The sequence below is a fragment of the Diadema antillarum genome, unplaced genomic scaffold (assembly GCF_040938485.1).
Source record: "Diadema antillarum isolate AM-2024a unplaced genomic scaffold, OU_Dant_1.0 seq00000900_RagTag, whole genome shotgun sequence".
Classification (NCBI taxonomy): Eukaryota; Metazoa; Echinodermata; class Echinoidea; order Diadematoida; family Diadematidae; genus Diadema; species Diadema antillarum.
Genome location: NW_027271760.1, coordinates 544355 through 560098, shown reverse-complemented (window position 1 = coordinate 560098; position 15744 = coordinate 544355). Strand labels below are relative to the sequence as shown.

Here is a 15744-nt window from a genome sequence, read left to right as displayed (position 1 = left end):
TAATGTACCTTTCCTGGAAATACAAATGCAGCTGCTAGACGAGCGCTCTTATCCACTCAGCCACGACACCTCCTTTACATTATTTGAGCCCAATAAAAAAGGCTGTTTGCGACACAGTATTATTCCAGTTTACGAAATTTGTTCTGATACTAAAAAAATGTACAATTGTATGTTTTGCTTCCTACTCATCCTTTGGTCATTGCGTGCTGAGCTTTTTTTTTTTTTTTTTTGTTATACTACCCTCGATGTCGATACCTCTTGTGAAAGATACGACGGGGCTGCTATAGACGAGAACTAAGTTCCATGTGGTGAAGAAGCCTAAAGAGAAGAACAAATGGAAATGTATCTTTTCAGATTTCAGATACAACCATGCTGTCGACATTGATGTTGGCATTGTGCGTGGCACTCGCACACGGCATCACCCAAGATGAAACGAATTATTTTGGTACCACGGGCATCACTGAGAAAAACACCGGCCTCGTCGGCTGGGTCACCGTGTCGGAGAGCGGTAGCAACTGGGTGATTCGCAGTAACAACATCCCCGACCACGAGACCGGCAGCTTTCCGGGCAACCACAACCCAAACTCGATCGAGGAGCAGAGCAACCAGTACACCGTGCCGCAGGAACCGCAGGTGGCATCGACTACCACCTGTCTTCCCGGAGGACCCATTGCCATCGCCGTCAACGGCATCGTCATCTACAACCCATGGGACGCCGACGGCGAGAACGCGGTGGAGGGCGATGGCGCCGAGGTGTTCGACATGTGCGACGGACATCCTGACCAGAACGGCAGGTATGGAATGACGGCGTCGACACTGGTTGACGAGTTTTGGCATCCGCCCCCTTCTTAAATGTATTTTGGTTGTTGCTGTTATTATCGTTAGTTACATATGAATGCATGTACGATGTGATGTTCTACATCCAAATAGATTGGGTAGACCATCACCACGCAGTTCAAGAAGTGACAGTAATTTTTACTTCTTCTCTTCCGTGGGGTACGGTTGATGAAGAAACAAAATCCATGACGCTTACAATTAGGAAGTTATGAAATTTTACCGTTTTAAGCTTTTAAAGCAGTAGAGCATTATCTTTCAGAAGTTATAAGAGATGAAAGTGAAGAGTATGTAAAGGGTTTCTAAGAAATAACACAGAGCCTCTGATACATACCTCATCACACTTCTACAAAAGCAACGATGTTCTAGAAAATTTGAAAAAAAAACAAACAAACACAATTTACCATTCATTTTATAATCCAAAACTTACACATTGTGTAAAAGAAAGATTGCCCTCTCAGAAAATTAACAATTAATTAGGTTCATCCATTTCAAATATTTTAGTCCTCTCTTCATGCACGGTAAAATATTATTCAACTTTGGCGATGCCATACACAGCTCGCTTCATAAAGAGCTGGTAACCGACGAAAATGTCGATAATCGCAATCTCCACTGTATAACGTTATACAGTTCACCTTGTAGTTTGTTCTAGTCAGATAGTTCTCGATGCCCCCAAGTTGTTTTACGTGCTTTATTTTCATGTGCCTACTACAGGTATCACTATCACAGGCAGCCTTCCAGCTGTCTCTTTGATATCGAGTCCGGCGTTCCCTCGCCGTTGATCGGCGTCGCCTTCGACGGTTTTGCCATCTACGGACCCGTCGACGAGAGCGGGAACACGCTGACTTCGAGTGATCTCGACGAGTGCCACGGCCGCTACAACAGCGACGGTATCTACCAGTACCACACCACCTCCGATTTCCCTTACATCCTGGGCTGCTACAAGGGAACGCCTCAGGGTGTCAACGTCGGTGGTAACAACTGCTACAAGGCCGCTGACGCTGACGGCGACGGCAACGTAGTCGGAGGAGGCAGCGGTGGCGGTGGAGGTGGTGGACAGAAGCCCCCTCCTCATCATCGACCCCGTCCGGCCCGTTCCACCCCGCCGGCGGACGCTAGGATCCCGCAGAATCTGTTCCAGCGGAGGCTCCCGGCTGGCTACCAAGACTTTCTTCAGAAAGTCATCTTCAGGCGCTAAAAGAAATATTTATCTCTTTTAAGACTAGAAATCTAATGAGGCAGAACGAAGTAATTAGTGCAGTCTCGCTGCAAGTGTTTACTGCACCCTAACACTTTCCTTTTCTTGATATAAAAAATGGAGAGTTAAACCTCTGCAAACTAAGAAGGTGTTCAACGGAACTCATTCGCAAACCGCAGAAGTCCCATTTAGTTGTAGACGATAATTTTGGTATCATCTATCTCAACAGGATTTGAACAGACTTCTTTAAACCAACCTAATAATGTCATGGTTATAACGGCACGATGTTCAGACAATACGGCCGAAAGTGTGCAAGTTTGTGCACTCGCTCTAATGAATGGGGATTTTTACCCATAAACGTATTGATATTGCTCTATAAAGGGAAAATTAAAGCAACGCCAACATCAAATCATACGAGTTTTTAGTTTGTCTTATTTCATATTCCGTCATATTCCGTACTTGTCATTCCTCTTTATATCTTTCCCTGTGTCCGTCTGTCTGTCTGGATTTATATGTATATATCTATAATTGTGTTTGTGTGTGTATGCATTAACCTAAACAATGGCATTAACGCTGCTATTTGGAAAGCTATACAGGTTAGTGTGATATGTCGTCATAAATCCGAAGGCTACTAAAACAAGGATACATAAAACACCTGTCTCACTTATATTTTGCAGAAAATCGGAGGACCTATAGTGATAACCAGGTATTGATGATTTTGGCGACCTCTGCAAAGGAAATGCTTTCACTACGTGGTGTGTGAATGTGTGTGTGTGTGTGTGTGTGTGTGTGTGTGTGTGGTGGGGGATATGATCGTCTCATTGGCTTTCTGTAGGCACTCGTATGCAAAAAGAAAGGGGTGGAAAGGGATCTGTTTAAAAAAATACGGTATCCTCCACGTTTTTCCCAAAAGCGTTTTTTTTTTCTTTCTTTTTATCGACATTAATAGGGGTCCTGTTTAAACAAAGTTAAAGGTAGTTATTTTGTCAATACAATAAAAGTTTAAAAAACATTTAGTCAAAGCACAATTTGGGAAACGTGAATCCCTGATCAAGTCATTTAGGGGTGAAAATTTGATGTGCAATAATAGACCAGTTCGTTGTATGTTTCAAGTAAATAATTTAGACGCTTCACTCTTTATCACATACACTCAAGATGAATGCACACGCACGCACGCTCAGCGCACATGCACACACAGACACCTGCACTTGCACTCAAACCTCTTCCCACAACCCTTCAATTTCTACTCATACCCCCACACCGACAATGATCCCTCATGGTATGATCTTTGATGATCAAAGTTTGAATGACTCCGAAAGTACTTATTACACAACTGCCGAGTTTAATGCACTCATAAAACAAAATAAATTTCAATCATTTTTGGATTTGTTTAGTCTTCTTCACATCAATGCCAGAAGTTTAAATAAGAATTTTGATTCCATAGAATCATTTCTTTCCTCTTTACAAAATTTTCAATTTAGTATAATTGGCATATCAGAAACTTGGCTTAATACAAATTCACCACCAATGTTTAATTTAGAGCATTATCGAATGTATCGTTCTGATCGTTACTTAGGCAAGGGAGGTGGGGTTGCTTTCTACATTAGAAATAACATTGATATAAAAGTCAGGCATGACTTACATATCGAGGGTACGGAAGATATTTTTGTTGAAATTGTGAACAGTAAAGCAAAAAATATAATAATAGGTAATATATATAGGTCCCCAAGAAATAACATTGATTGTTTTCTAGAAAGTTTTGATCAAATTCTGAGTATTATTTCTCAGGAAAAGAAAGACACTTTTATAATGGGAGATTTTAATATTGATCTTTTAAATAATTCTGATAATCATACAATGCAGTTGCTAAGTTTATTAGCAACTTTCTCATTTCAACCACATATCAACAACCCAACAAGAATTTCTAGTACATCAAAAACTCTTATTGATAATATATTTTCAAATGTAATAAACACAGAATTCACAAATGGTATATTTTATTATGATATATCCGATCATTTACCTGTTTTTACCATCAACAATAGTTCTTTGAAAATAAAACAATATTTTGAAAATAAAAAATCTCAAATGTATTATAAGGAAACAGAAAGTAATATAAATTCTTTGATATTTGATTTAGCGCAGGAAGAATGGGACGATGTATTTGATGAAAGCAATGCTGATACTGCTTATGAAAAATTTATCAGCAGATTATTGTATTATTATCAGAGAAATATTCCTTTGGTTAAACGGAAACCTTTAAAGAAAAATAGACAACCCTGGATTACCAAAGGTATTATGCGGTCTATATCAACCCGTAATAAGTTATATAAGCAAGCAATAAAGAATCAAAGTAATAACTCATTTATGAAATACCGGAAATATAGAAATCAATTAACATCAGTAATAAGATTGTCCCGAAAATTGTATTATTCAACTAATATAGAAAAAAATAAGGATAATCTTTTTTCATTGTGGAAAACTGTTAATGCTCTTATGGGAAAGACGGTAAAAGAAACTACCAACTCTATCATCATTGACAATGAGGAAATTACTGATTTTACCACAATTGCCAATTCATTTAATGATTATTTTATAAATATTGGTCCTAGTTTAGCATCTAATATGAATTCATGTAATACACATTTTACTGATTATTTACCCAATCCTTGTGAAAATTCATTATTTCTCACGCCTACCAATGACCATGAAATAATCAATATTGTTCAGAATCTGAAAACAACTAAATCGAGTGGGCATGATGGTCTTAGTGTTCATTTATTGAAACAAACTAATAATCTTTTACATTGCAAGCCCTCTAACTCACGTATTTAATATGTCTCTTTCAACAGGCATTTTTCCGAACTCATTCAAACTTGCAAAAGTTATTCCCATTCATAAAAAAGATGACTTTAAATTAATGAGTAATTATAGACCAATTTCATTATTACCAAGTATATCCAAAGTTCTTGAAAAAATTGTGTATAAAAGGTTATATCAGTTTTTACAAACCAATAATTTATTGATACCCAATCAATTTGGATTTAGAAGTGGATATTCTACTGACTATGCAATCGCTCACATGTGTGATAAAATGATTGAAGCTTTTGCTGATAAAAAGCATGTTATAGGTATATACATGGATTTGTCGAAAGCATTCGACACCATCGACCATGAAGTATTGATACATAAACTTGATACGTATGGTATACGAGGTCACGCTCTGCTCTGGTTTATAAATTATTTGCAAAACCGTCAACAGTATGTTAGTTTTCAGTCTTATGAATCACACAAACTTGATATTAAATGTGGGGTACCTCAAGGCTCCATTTTAGGGCCTCTGTTGTTTAACATTTATATAAATGATATTATAGGTTCTTCTCCATCTTTGAATTTTATACTTTTTGCTGATGATACATCGATTATTACATCAGATTATGATATAGGGACACTTGTTAATCGTTTGAACACTGAATTATTGAATATATTGAATTGGTTTAAATCAAACAAGTTATCTTTGAATGTTAATAAGACAAATTTCGTTTATTTTAGAAAACCCTACTCACAGGATCTTAATGTCAACATATCAATTGATGGGTTTTCTCTTTGCGAGAAACAGGTTATTAGATTTTTAGGCATTACAATCGATTCTCATTTAACATGGAACGAACATATATCCTGTTTACAAAGGACCCTATCAAGAAATATTGGTGTACTCTGGAAGTTGAAAGATCTCTTATCAGAACGATCCCTGATTATTTTATATAATTCTTTAATTTTGCCTCATATATTGTATTCAAATATTGTATGGGGAAATTGTAGTATTACTAAACTGAATTCATTGTATTTACTCCAAAAGCGTGCTATTCGTATTATTACTAATTCCACATATTTATCTCATACAGATCCTTTATTTCATCGTTTGCATACTTTGAAGCTTCAGGACATCCACATTTTACAAACAGGTATATTTATGTACAAGTATGCAACAAATCAACTTCCCTCTTTATTTCATAATATTTTTCACTTAAATTCGAATATACACACATATCCAACTCGCCGTTCGACAGATTTTCACCTTGTAAACCCCAAAACTGTTTTAGCTCAGAAATCAATTAGACATTACGGTCCCGATGTCTGGAATAACCTACCTGATCAATTAAAGCAGTGTACTTCACTGTTTTCCTTTAAAGCTCATTTAAAAAAGTATTTATTATTGAAATATGTCTCCAGTTAGTAGTTTTTGATCAATGTACTTTTTCTTCTTTTTTTCTGAAGTCTCAGTAAGCCCTGATCCATGTAAAGTGTTTTTTTTTTCATTCCCTCCCGTTCCTTTCCTTTCTTTGATAATGATATTGCATACATTCATTAAAGCGTATACCTTACCCCCAAAATAGGCATGCTACAGCCTTTATTCTCTCTTGCACTGTCACCTGCACACACGACGCACTGTCACTCGCACACACCTACACTTTTATTGTCTACTATACCATGCAGCAGTCAATGGTGCTGCGTGCTGTTTTTTTTCTTGTTCTAAAGCGCCAAGTCACTATTTTTCTTTTCTGTTTTTTTTTCTGTAGCAAAATGCGTTTTGTGTATTAAGATTAAGAGTTTTATGAGTACATATATAATTGGTGTTGTATTACATTGGTATCACATATTCAGATAGGGCCTCATCCACGTCAAGCTCTGCTATGATGACGGTCCCCTGTATTGATTTCTCCTTTGTTATTAGATACAGTAAGCCTTAATATGTTATTTTGATTCATAATTATGCCACTTCAGACTGAATGTTGTTACGCAAATGATTTTTTTTGTATTGATTTGTATGTATCTGTATCATTTTGTTTTCATTTGCAATTGTATTTGGAGAAAGAAAATGCAGAAATAAACCAAACAAACAAACAAACAACAAATGTGTGCACGTTGAAAACAAGACATATTCTTTTTGTCAATTGGTTAGCTACTTCACTTGTTTTCAAAGGGACCAAGTGATGAATAATTATAGGGCTTCATCAACCAGGTTCAAACGGAGAGTGAACCTAGTTATACCAGATGATGACCAGAATGGTCCCTCAATTATCACTCACTATATGATTTATAGAAAGCAGCCATTTCATTATTTTGCACTGAATGCATTAACAAACTTTTCCGTCTATACTGTCAACGATCGGGCTGGCTGTAAAGTGGATGTACTGGAAGGCACCATAAAGGGTTACGTAAATAATGAATGTATCACAGATATTTGTCTCAGCAAATTCGAAAACTGACAGACTTGTTGGTACAAAAATGGCCTTTTCTGCTGAGAGTTATGTAATCATACGAAATGGCTTGTATACGCATGCAGCTTACGGGCTGCGTGTGCGTAAAGACTTTGTACAGGGAGCGCATCTTAAAGGGGACCTCCGGATGATTTTCAGACTTTTACATTTGAACAGCTATAAATCAGTTAAACTGAGTACAGAATTTCAGAATTTATAGTGATTGGGATAAGGAATGAGAATGTTTTCAAAATTTATAACAAATTGCAATGAACAAGGATGATGACTTGCCAGCCTCACCATAAGCATGATAAGAATGCATGAGTTGGGGCTCAAGGAAGCAGAACAAAAGAAGAAGGCATGCATAGATTTTTCACAGGTGAACTTGTTGAGCAAGTGGTATTGTAATGGAATTACACTGCTACATTTATGAAATATATGAGGCTCTGATGTCATCAACACTGTTCAGTGTAATTTGTTTAAGATTTTCAATTTATTGGTTTCTCTGCTCAAGGACCACAATAAATTCCACGAATCTATACATGGAGCTGTTGATTTATGTACTTCATGATGTGAAATTATGAAAATCGTCCGGAATGCCCCTTTAACTGAAATATATAGGGCCTACTTACACTTAGCCAGGGTCGTCAGGAACGTACTGACTTTTAGCTCAACTGGACAGTGTTGTTTGTTTGCTTGCATGAAAACACGTTGTTGTTCAATGTCGGGTGAGCAAAGGTATGAAATGAGGTTAATAGTTCATCTCCTCGTGAACTGACCAGCTGGGCCAGCGAAGAAAAAGCAAATCAACTGCAAACAAAAGTAGTGTAATATTAATTTGGATATTTAGCACCCTGTATATTACTAACAACTCAATTTGAAGGTCAATGTAAGCATTCATCGAGCGTGACTATTTGAATCAATATCAAGTTCTGAATTCAGTCTACCAGTGCTTCCTCTCCTTCGTTATTGACACTACAAGACTGATGAGGGAATGGCCAGTATAAGACTAATAGACTTACCTATCATGGTCCCTAACCTTTTACATTGTATGATCAATTTTCCTTGGAGAGAAAAACAGTACACTGGTAAAACTGAAAGTAAAATTAAATACATATTCTTTCATTCATTAATACATCACTAAAATTCTAGTCTTCTCCGATGGACAAGAAAATAAGAGCATGTATACCAGTGCGAGAGGACGGACTAATTTCAATCAATTACAAAAGCCGAGCGGCCACTTAAAATCACGTCATCATACGCGGACATTCAGAATAGCTGCACCAACACCACCTGACAGCTTGTTTGCTTTTTTTTTTTCACTGTCACCTTACCGACTAGTGTGTCACGTGACGCACAAGTTTAGAGGGCCCCTGAAATCCAAATGCATGTTGATTTGTGTTGATTTATGGTACCGTCAACATCACTTTTGCAGTGAAACAAGTATTTAGAAACATTCCATATATTTTTAACGATTTTTCTTCTATTTTTATTCAGATTACTTGGGAACGTCCACAAAATCCTTCCAAACCAATATTCCTCTTGTGACCTCAGCATAATTTGCATGTTACTGTGATATCAATGTGACTAACAAAAGATATTGTATGTTTCTGTGACTAACAAAAGACATGGCGAGGGAACATGCAAGTTATGTTGAGTCGAGGGAAGGTGCATTCCAGTGTCTTTTGTTAAACATTTCAGTACTTTAGCAATGATTGACAGATGAGGTCACAAGAGGAATATTGGTTTGGAAGGACTTTTTTTTTTTGTGGGCGTTCCAAGTACTCTGAAGAAAAATAGAAAAAATCGTTAAAGATATATGGAAAGTTTCTAGATATTCGTTTCACCTCAAATGTGATGTTGAGGGTATCATAAAATCAATACAAATCAACATGCATTTGGATTTCAGGGGCCCTTTAACCCTAACTAGGCCAGGGGGCCTCTGAGGCCCCCCCCCCCTCGACGTTTCGCGCGATGTATCGCAATCGCAAAAAGCTATCGCCGCGACGTTTCATGACTTTTTTCTTTCGAGTATCCTGCATCTTTTGACACCAAATTTGCAACGCCTGGGCGCGCGGTTCCGAAGTTACACATAAATAAGTACATGGATGTCAGACCCAAAATTGCTCAAAAACGTGAATTCGTGTACAATTTCAATGCAAACTGTGCTTACAGGCAAATTTCATAAAAGCATGATTATTTTGGTGTTTTATTGATTAAAATCAATGAATAACATATTTTCTTGTTTGGATCGATGTCGCGGACAAATTTCATTGAAAAAACAATGAAAAACATAAAGTCGAAAAAACAAGGAAATACATAAGAAATTCAAAAAACAGTAAAATACTTAAGAATTTTTTCTGATATCACAACTTTTTTTATTACATTTGCTGAGGACACTAAAAAGAATATTTGCACATAGAATGTGCCTGTTTTGAGCTTTATTTTGTGATTTATACCAAATAGTCTGATTTCATGCATCATTATGCATAAATTAGCATAATTTAGCATAAATGACAATTTTTTGAAAAATTAACTTCATGGTATTTTAGACTACATCATAGGCAATGTGTGTGACACTTTTCGTCGCGATCGCGCGGTCGACGGCCAAGATCTGGAGGGGGGACATGGGAGCCCCCCCCCCCCCCTCTCCCCAGCTCTATCAACTACCTAAATAGCCCGGCCTAGTTAGGGTTAAGATTGGCCACGATCGATGATATTGAACACGGCTCTAAGTTAAGAAGTGACCTTTATCGGTCTCTCCTCTCCAAATTTGCTCAAGGATTTCACGTTATCATCAATATTGTTTAGCTTGTGTGGTATAAAAGTGCACAATTGATTAACGATGATATAACGAAAGACCGCTGGTGAAAACCACACCTGTTTATAATGGTCAATTGTCAACTAGTTATAGGCTGGAATGGATGAAAAAACGACTGAAGGTCACTTCAAAGTCTATACAATTCCCATTTGCAAATCTGAAAATATCATTCAAATTGATATTTCTATATTACCAGCACATGCATGACCTACCTGTCTTCACATGGCAATTGGAAGAATTTTATTTCTCTGATCTGAAATGTGGTGTTGCATACTAGCCTTTTCGTTAGTGAGATTTTGTATCAACTTTATGCTTACTCTTACATTTTGGTCTTTTATGATATTAGCTGTAAAAATCCGAATATAATTATTGAATTCATCTTTGCTTTTTAAATTCGATTCAAATCGTATTTCCAATATCACAAATTCTTTTAAAAACAATTACTAAAAAATCAATATCACACAATTAAGGTATGCCTATATTAACATAATGAATATTCCAGTCAATTTTTTGAGGAAAAGCCTTTTCAGGTATTCGCATAATTGTTATGAGACTTAGATCAACAAATTCTACAACTTATGTGGCCAAATATGGAAATGATAAAAAAAAAAGATCTTGAAGCACAGCTCAGAAAGTTCAAAAATACTGCGTGCATTTTATTATGTGCTAATGGGTTACTGTGGTCACTGCAGATTCGTAAACAGTGAGAATGGTTCCAAGTAGAGAGAAATTATAACGTGTGTTCCAGTTGAGTTCACCACAGAATCAATTAAAGGTACAGAAAATCTTTCCGAAACATTTATCAATGAATACTGATAATTATACACATATACATACGAGTATTCATATGTGTTTTCGGTCTGAATGTATGGCTACCAATTTGATCAGAACATTGAACACTACTACTGCTTTCTTTTAACATCGCGTAGATAATAATCCAATGAGCAATAGTTTTCTTATGTACATAACGTAAACAGAGAGAGGACGGTTCGTGAAACATTATGTTTTACTATTCTTGCCACGAACTGGTCGCTCTACGTGTGATGTAGTTAATGGTGCCATATTTCGGATTTGCAAATTTGTGAAAAACAAAGATAAAGAAGATCTCTCACAATCTCTTTTTGGTAGAATTATGAATATCTGTCATACCTGTCTCTTCATCATTTTGTTTTCATTACTTCGTATACACAATCTCTTAGTCGTTTTCCTATCGACAGATATCGTTTACATCATCAATACCATAATCACAATCACAGATTGATTATCTCGTTCAAAAAAACTTTAGCATCAGACACACACCAGAGCAAATTATCTAAAAGAAATATATCTTCTAACTTTCTGTGTTGTATTTGTACCAAACGACGAAATCAGAGTTTTGATTTGGCAAGTATGTAGACGAACAAAGAGGATTTGTTACGTAGAGGGTGTGACAAATTGTATCGAAGATGTTTGATACGCAGGCGACCTCCAAGAAATATTTGACTCCTCCCTTTTTTCATGTCTTCAGGTGTTTGACATCAACAATCTTGAACGCAACGCTGTTTCATAATCTTTCACGGCGTCGACCCTGAGTAATTCATTGATATCGAGGCAGCTGGGTGTCACATGAGGGTGTGACAAACTGTATCGCTGACATTTGATAGGCAGGCGATCTTCAAGAAAGATTTCTTTTTTATGACGTCAGGCGTTTGGTATCAATCTTGAACGCAATGCTAATTCATAATCTTTCAAAGTGCAGAATTGATAATAATTATTGATATTGGAGCAGCGTGGTGTCACTCGCCAGTCTGCTGTTCGGTCTGGAAGTTCCGGAGTTTAAGCTGGAGAATTTCAAGCATCACCTCAGCGGTATGGTACTTTGTGTTTCCCAACCTTTCTTGCGAGAGCTAATCATAAGTACCTTCGAATGTATGGTAGCGTGATTACAACAGTTGGGTCGTCAAAAATATTTTGATCTTTTCCTCATAGTCATGTTATGTTTTTTTTTCAATTAGCCTTTATATTATGTGAAACCACCGATTATACTCGCTGAGATATTCTCATCGGGCTTCTTTCGAATTACTATTTCAATTATTCGGCTTGATTTTGCTTTGTTTTGCTTTGCTTTGTTATGTTTTGTTTTGTTTTGTTTTGCTTTGCTTTGCTTTGTTTTGTTTTGTTTTGTTTTGTTTGCTATATACTCAAACCAAGATTGATTATCCCGGGTCCTAGAGCTACCACACCACTTTCGGTGACAATAATATTTTCACAGTTCTGTCAAAAGTCGGAGGACGAATTGTTCAATTACGTTGTATTAGTGTATTTCCAAACGGCAAACCTGTCTTTCAGCAATGTTTACAGGGCCTTTCATTGCCCAATCTCAATATAGAGCAAGTTGCAAAGCAGTCAAAAATATAAGTAATGAAACTCTTTCTTATTCCCAAATTGTACAATTGTATGTAGTCCTATCCTTACTGCTTTCATCTTTTCGTTACAGCATATTGCTCCTGTCTAGTCCTATGATATTCTAGTGAAAAATATGACAGGCTGCTATAGCTGGAAAATAGGTTCTATTGGGTGTACATAGAAGCCTACAGAAAAAAAACCCACGAAATTCTGAATGCACATTTGTCTTCAGATTTCAGATACAACCATGCTGTCGACATTGCTGTTGGCGGTGTGCGTGGCACTCGCACACGGCATCACTCAAGATGAGACGAATTACTTCGGTACCACGGGCAACCCTGAGCTAAACACTGGCCTCACCGGTTGGGTCACCGTGTCTGAGAGCGATAGCAACTGGGTGATCCGCAGTAACAACATCCCCGACCACGAGACCGGCAGCTTCCCGGGCAACCACAACCCAAACGCGATCGAGGAGCAGAGCAACCAGTACACCGTGCCGCAGGAACCGCAGGTGGCATCGACTACCACCTGTCTTCCCGGCGGACCGATTGCCATCGCCGTCAACGGCATCGTCATCTACAACCCGTGGGACGCCAACGGCGAGAACGCGGTGGAGGGCGATGGTGCCGAGGTGTTCGATATGTGCGACGGACATCCTGATGAGAATGGAAGGTATGAAATGATTGTGTTGATGGGTTATGGTAAACGCTTCCCTCTTAGATATTTGGTTGTTGTTTTGATCAGACATTATTTTACAATCATATAATACAAAAGATATGTTCTACATTAAAATACGAACGTCAGAACATCATCAGAAGGGACAAGTCTCCAAAAATGAAATAGTTTTCATCGTTCCGAAGTTTTGTTTATGCAAAAATGAAATAAAGTGTTAATCCGGAAAAAAAAAAATAGGTTTGCGAATTCAAAACTTCATTTATTCGAAAATGGAAAAAGAAAGAAAGAGATGCGCTGCTACGGAACCTTCGGAATTACGAACTTTATTTCGTTTTCAGATTAACGAACCTTTCAGAATAACGAATTGTAACCATCATTTCAATTTGATCGCAAATCAATCAACGTCGGCTTTTACAGCCATATTTATGTATAGATTTACTAACGATCAGCTCCCTGAATTGTATAAAGATATGTATATATCAAATTATAGTATTCATTCATATCCTATACCCGCCATGCGACAGATTATCATTTCGAAAATCCTAAACTCAATATAGCTCAAAATTCTATAAGACAGTATGGTCCAGATGTATGGAGCTCATTGAATGGTGACCTAGCAGTTTTTCTTAACAACGTTTTAAATCATCTTGTTAAAAAAAGTTCTTCTCGCAATGTACCACTCGAATCAGAAATTACGTTTTCGTTTGAAATTAGCTCCCAACTCCTGAACACTATATCTCACTGCTTTTCGTCTCTTCTTGTCTCTTCTCTCTACTCTTCCTATTCGGGTCCCTTATTCCCTTTTTCGTTCTTTTTCGTCTTTTTACATTCAACCTTGTGTTGTCCTTTGGTGAAATGACATTTGAAATACTGTAAAGATTTATTTCATTTGTTCTACCTGTGTGCTCCGTTCTTTTTGTTAAAAAAATTGTTACAAGGTATAATGTTCAGTAAAGAGATTTGCTTATTGCTAACGGTCTCCCCCACCTGTATACTTCAAGATTTGTAATGAAAATTATGTATTATTTCACATGATTATTATATACTTATGTGAACTCATTTGTATTTTCATGACCTGTGAACAATATGTTTGAAATTGCTGTACTTATTTTCTGAAATAAATTCAGAAATAAAACTTATTGAAACTTATTGAAAACATCATGGAACACATAGTCTATGAAGATGACTTTACTTTGATCATGTGATAAAACACCAAGGTTTATCTATATATAAAAAAAAAAAAAAAAAAAAAAAAACGTCGTTCATAACTACCATCACCACAGTAACTTTTGTGTAGTTTTACCCTCTTGGCTGCTGGCTGTCTTCTGGTAGCGGTAGTAATCGCAACTTCTATGATTATGTTGCAAAACAAAACATAAAATCGTATAGTGCTTTACAAGACCTGGTCAGCAATGTGCGTATCGTGCAGCCGATTCACATGAAATTGGAGTCAATGCATTTCGTAAATGTCCAGCAACACATAATGTAACTTTCATCACTAGTTTGACTATTATGTTAGATATTATATTCCAATTTAAGTGTTTGTTATGTATGTTCCTATATATATATTCCTATTTATGTTCTAGTATCTATACTCCATGGCCAGTCAGTCTTTTTGTTTTCATGTATAAGAAACAAGTAACAAGAAACAAGTAGAGTCAAATCTAGGCTACATTATACTTGATAGATTTGTTACAGTGCCACAGTCAGCTGTTTCTCGAAGCTTCACAGTTGTTTTTACTGAATACTATATTATTTTCATGTGCCTACAGGTATCACTATCACAGGCAGCCATCTAGCTGTCTCTTTGATATCGAGTCCGGCGCTCCCTCTCCTATGATCGGCGTCGCCCTCGACGGTTTTGCAATCTACGGGCCCGTCGACGAGAACGGAAACACGTTGACTTCGAGCGATCTCGACGAGTGTCACGGCCGCTACAACAGCGACGGTGTGTACCAATACCACACCACGGCCGATTTCCCTTACATCCTCGGCTGCTACAAGGGAGATCCATCAAAGAATGTCAACGTCGGTGGCAACAACTGCTACAAGGCCGCTGACGCTGACGGCGACGGCAACGTAGTCGGAGGAGGCGGTGGAGGTGGTGGACAGAAGCCTCCTCCACATCACCCACACCTAGTCCGTTCCACCCCGCCAGCGGACGCTAGGATCCCTCAGAATCTGTTCCAGCGTAGGCTCCCCGCCGGCTACCAAGACTTTCTTCAGAAGGTCATCTTCAGGCGCTAAATCTCATGAAAGATTTTGGAATCGATCAAGTGATACAATAAGTAACAGGAGTCGTAATACAAAAGTAAAGTCTCAAGCAGTGCCATGTGCGACCTAGCTCGCACTTGCAAGGCATTCACTGCAGCACCGTCACACTTTCTTATCTCTACAAGCTGATACAGCGTCCAGAGTGACTAAGTCTCAAACCAGCAGAAAATTCCAAAAAGTTCTACACAGTCACAAGTGCTATAATTCTTTTAATTACTATCTATCTATCTTGCTATGATTGAAACAGAAGAGCCTTCCATCAAACCATGATATTATGCTAATAACAACGCTGTGTT

General features: G+C 37.5%; 2 protein-coding genes across 2 annotated transcripts; both read left to right on the top strand.

The window, feature by feature from the left end:
* Positions 1–369: 369 nt before the first annotated feature.
* LOC139741066 (uncharacterized) lies at positions 370–2032 on the top strand. Its single transcript, XM_071651653.1, has 2 exons — positions 370–794; positions 1549–2032. The coding sequence occupies exons 1-2, from the start codon at positions 370–372 to the stop codon at positions 2030–2032; spliced, it is 909 nt and encodes a 302-aa protein (XP_071507754.1).
* Positions 2033–12746: 10714 nt separating this feature from the next.
* LOC139741065 (uncharacterized) lies at positions 12747–15421 on the top strand. Its single transcript, XM_071651652.1, has 2 exons — positions 12747–13171; positions 14947–15421. The coding sequence occupies exons 1-2, from the start codon at positions 12747–12749 to the stop codon at positions 15419–15421; spliced, it is 900 nt and encodes a 299-aa protein (XP_071507753.1).
* The last annotated feature ends 323 nt before the right edge of the window (positions 15422–15744 follow it).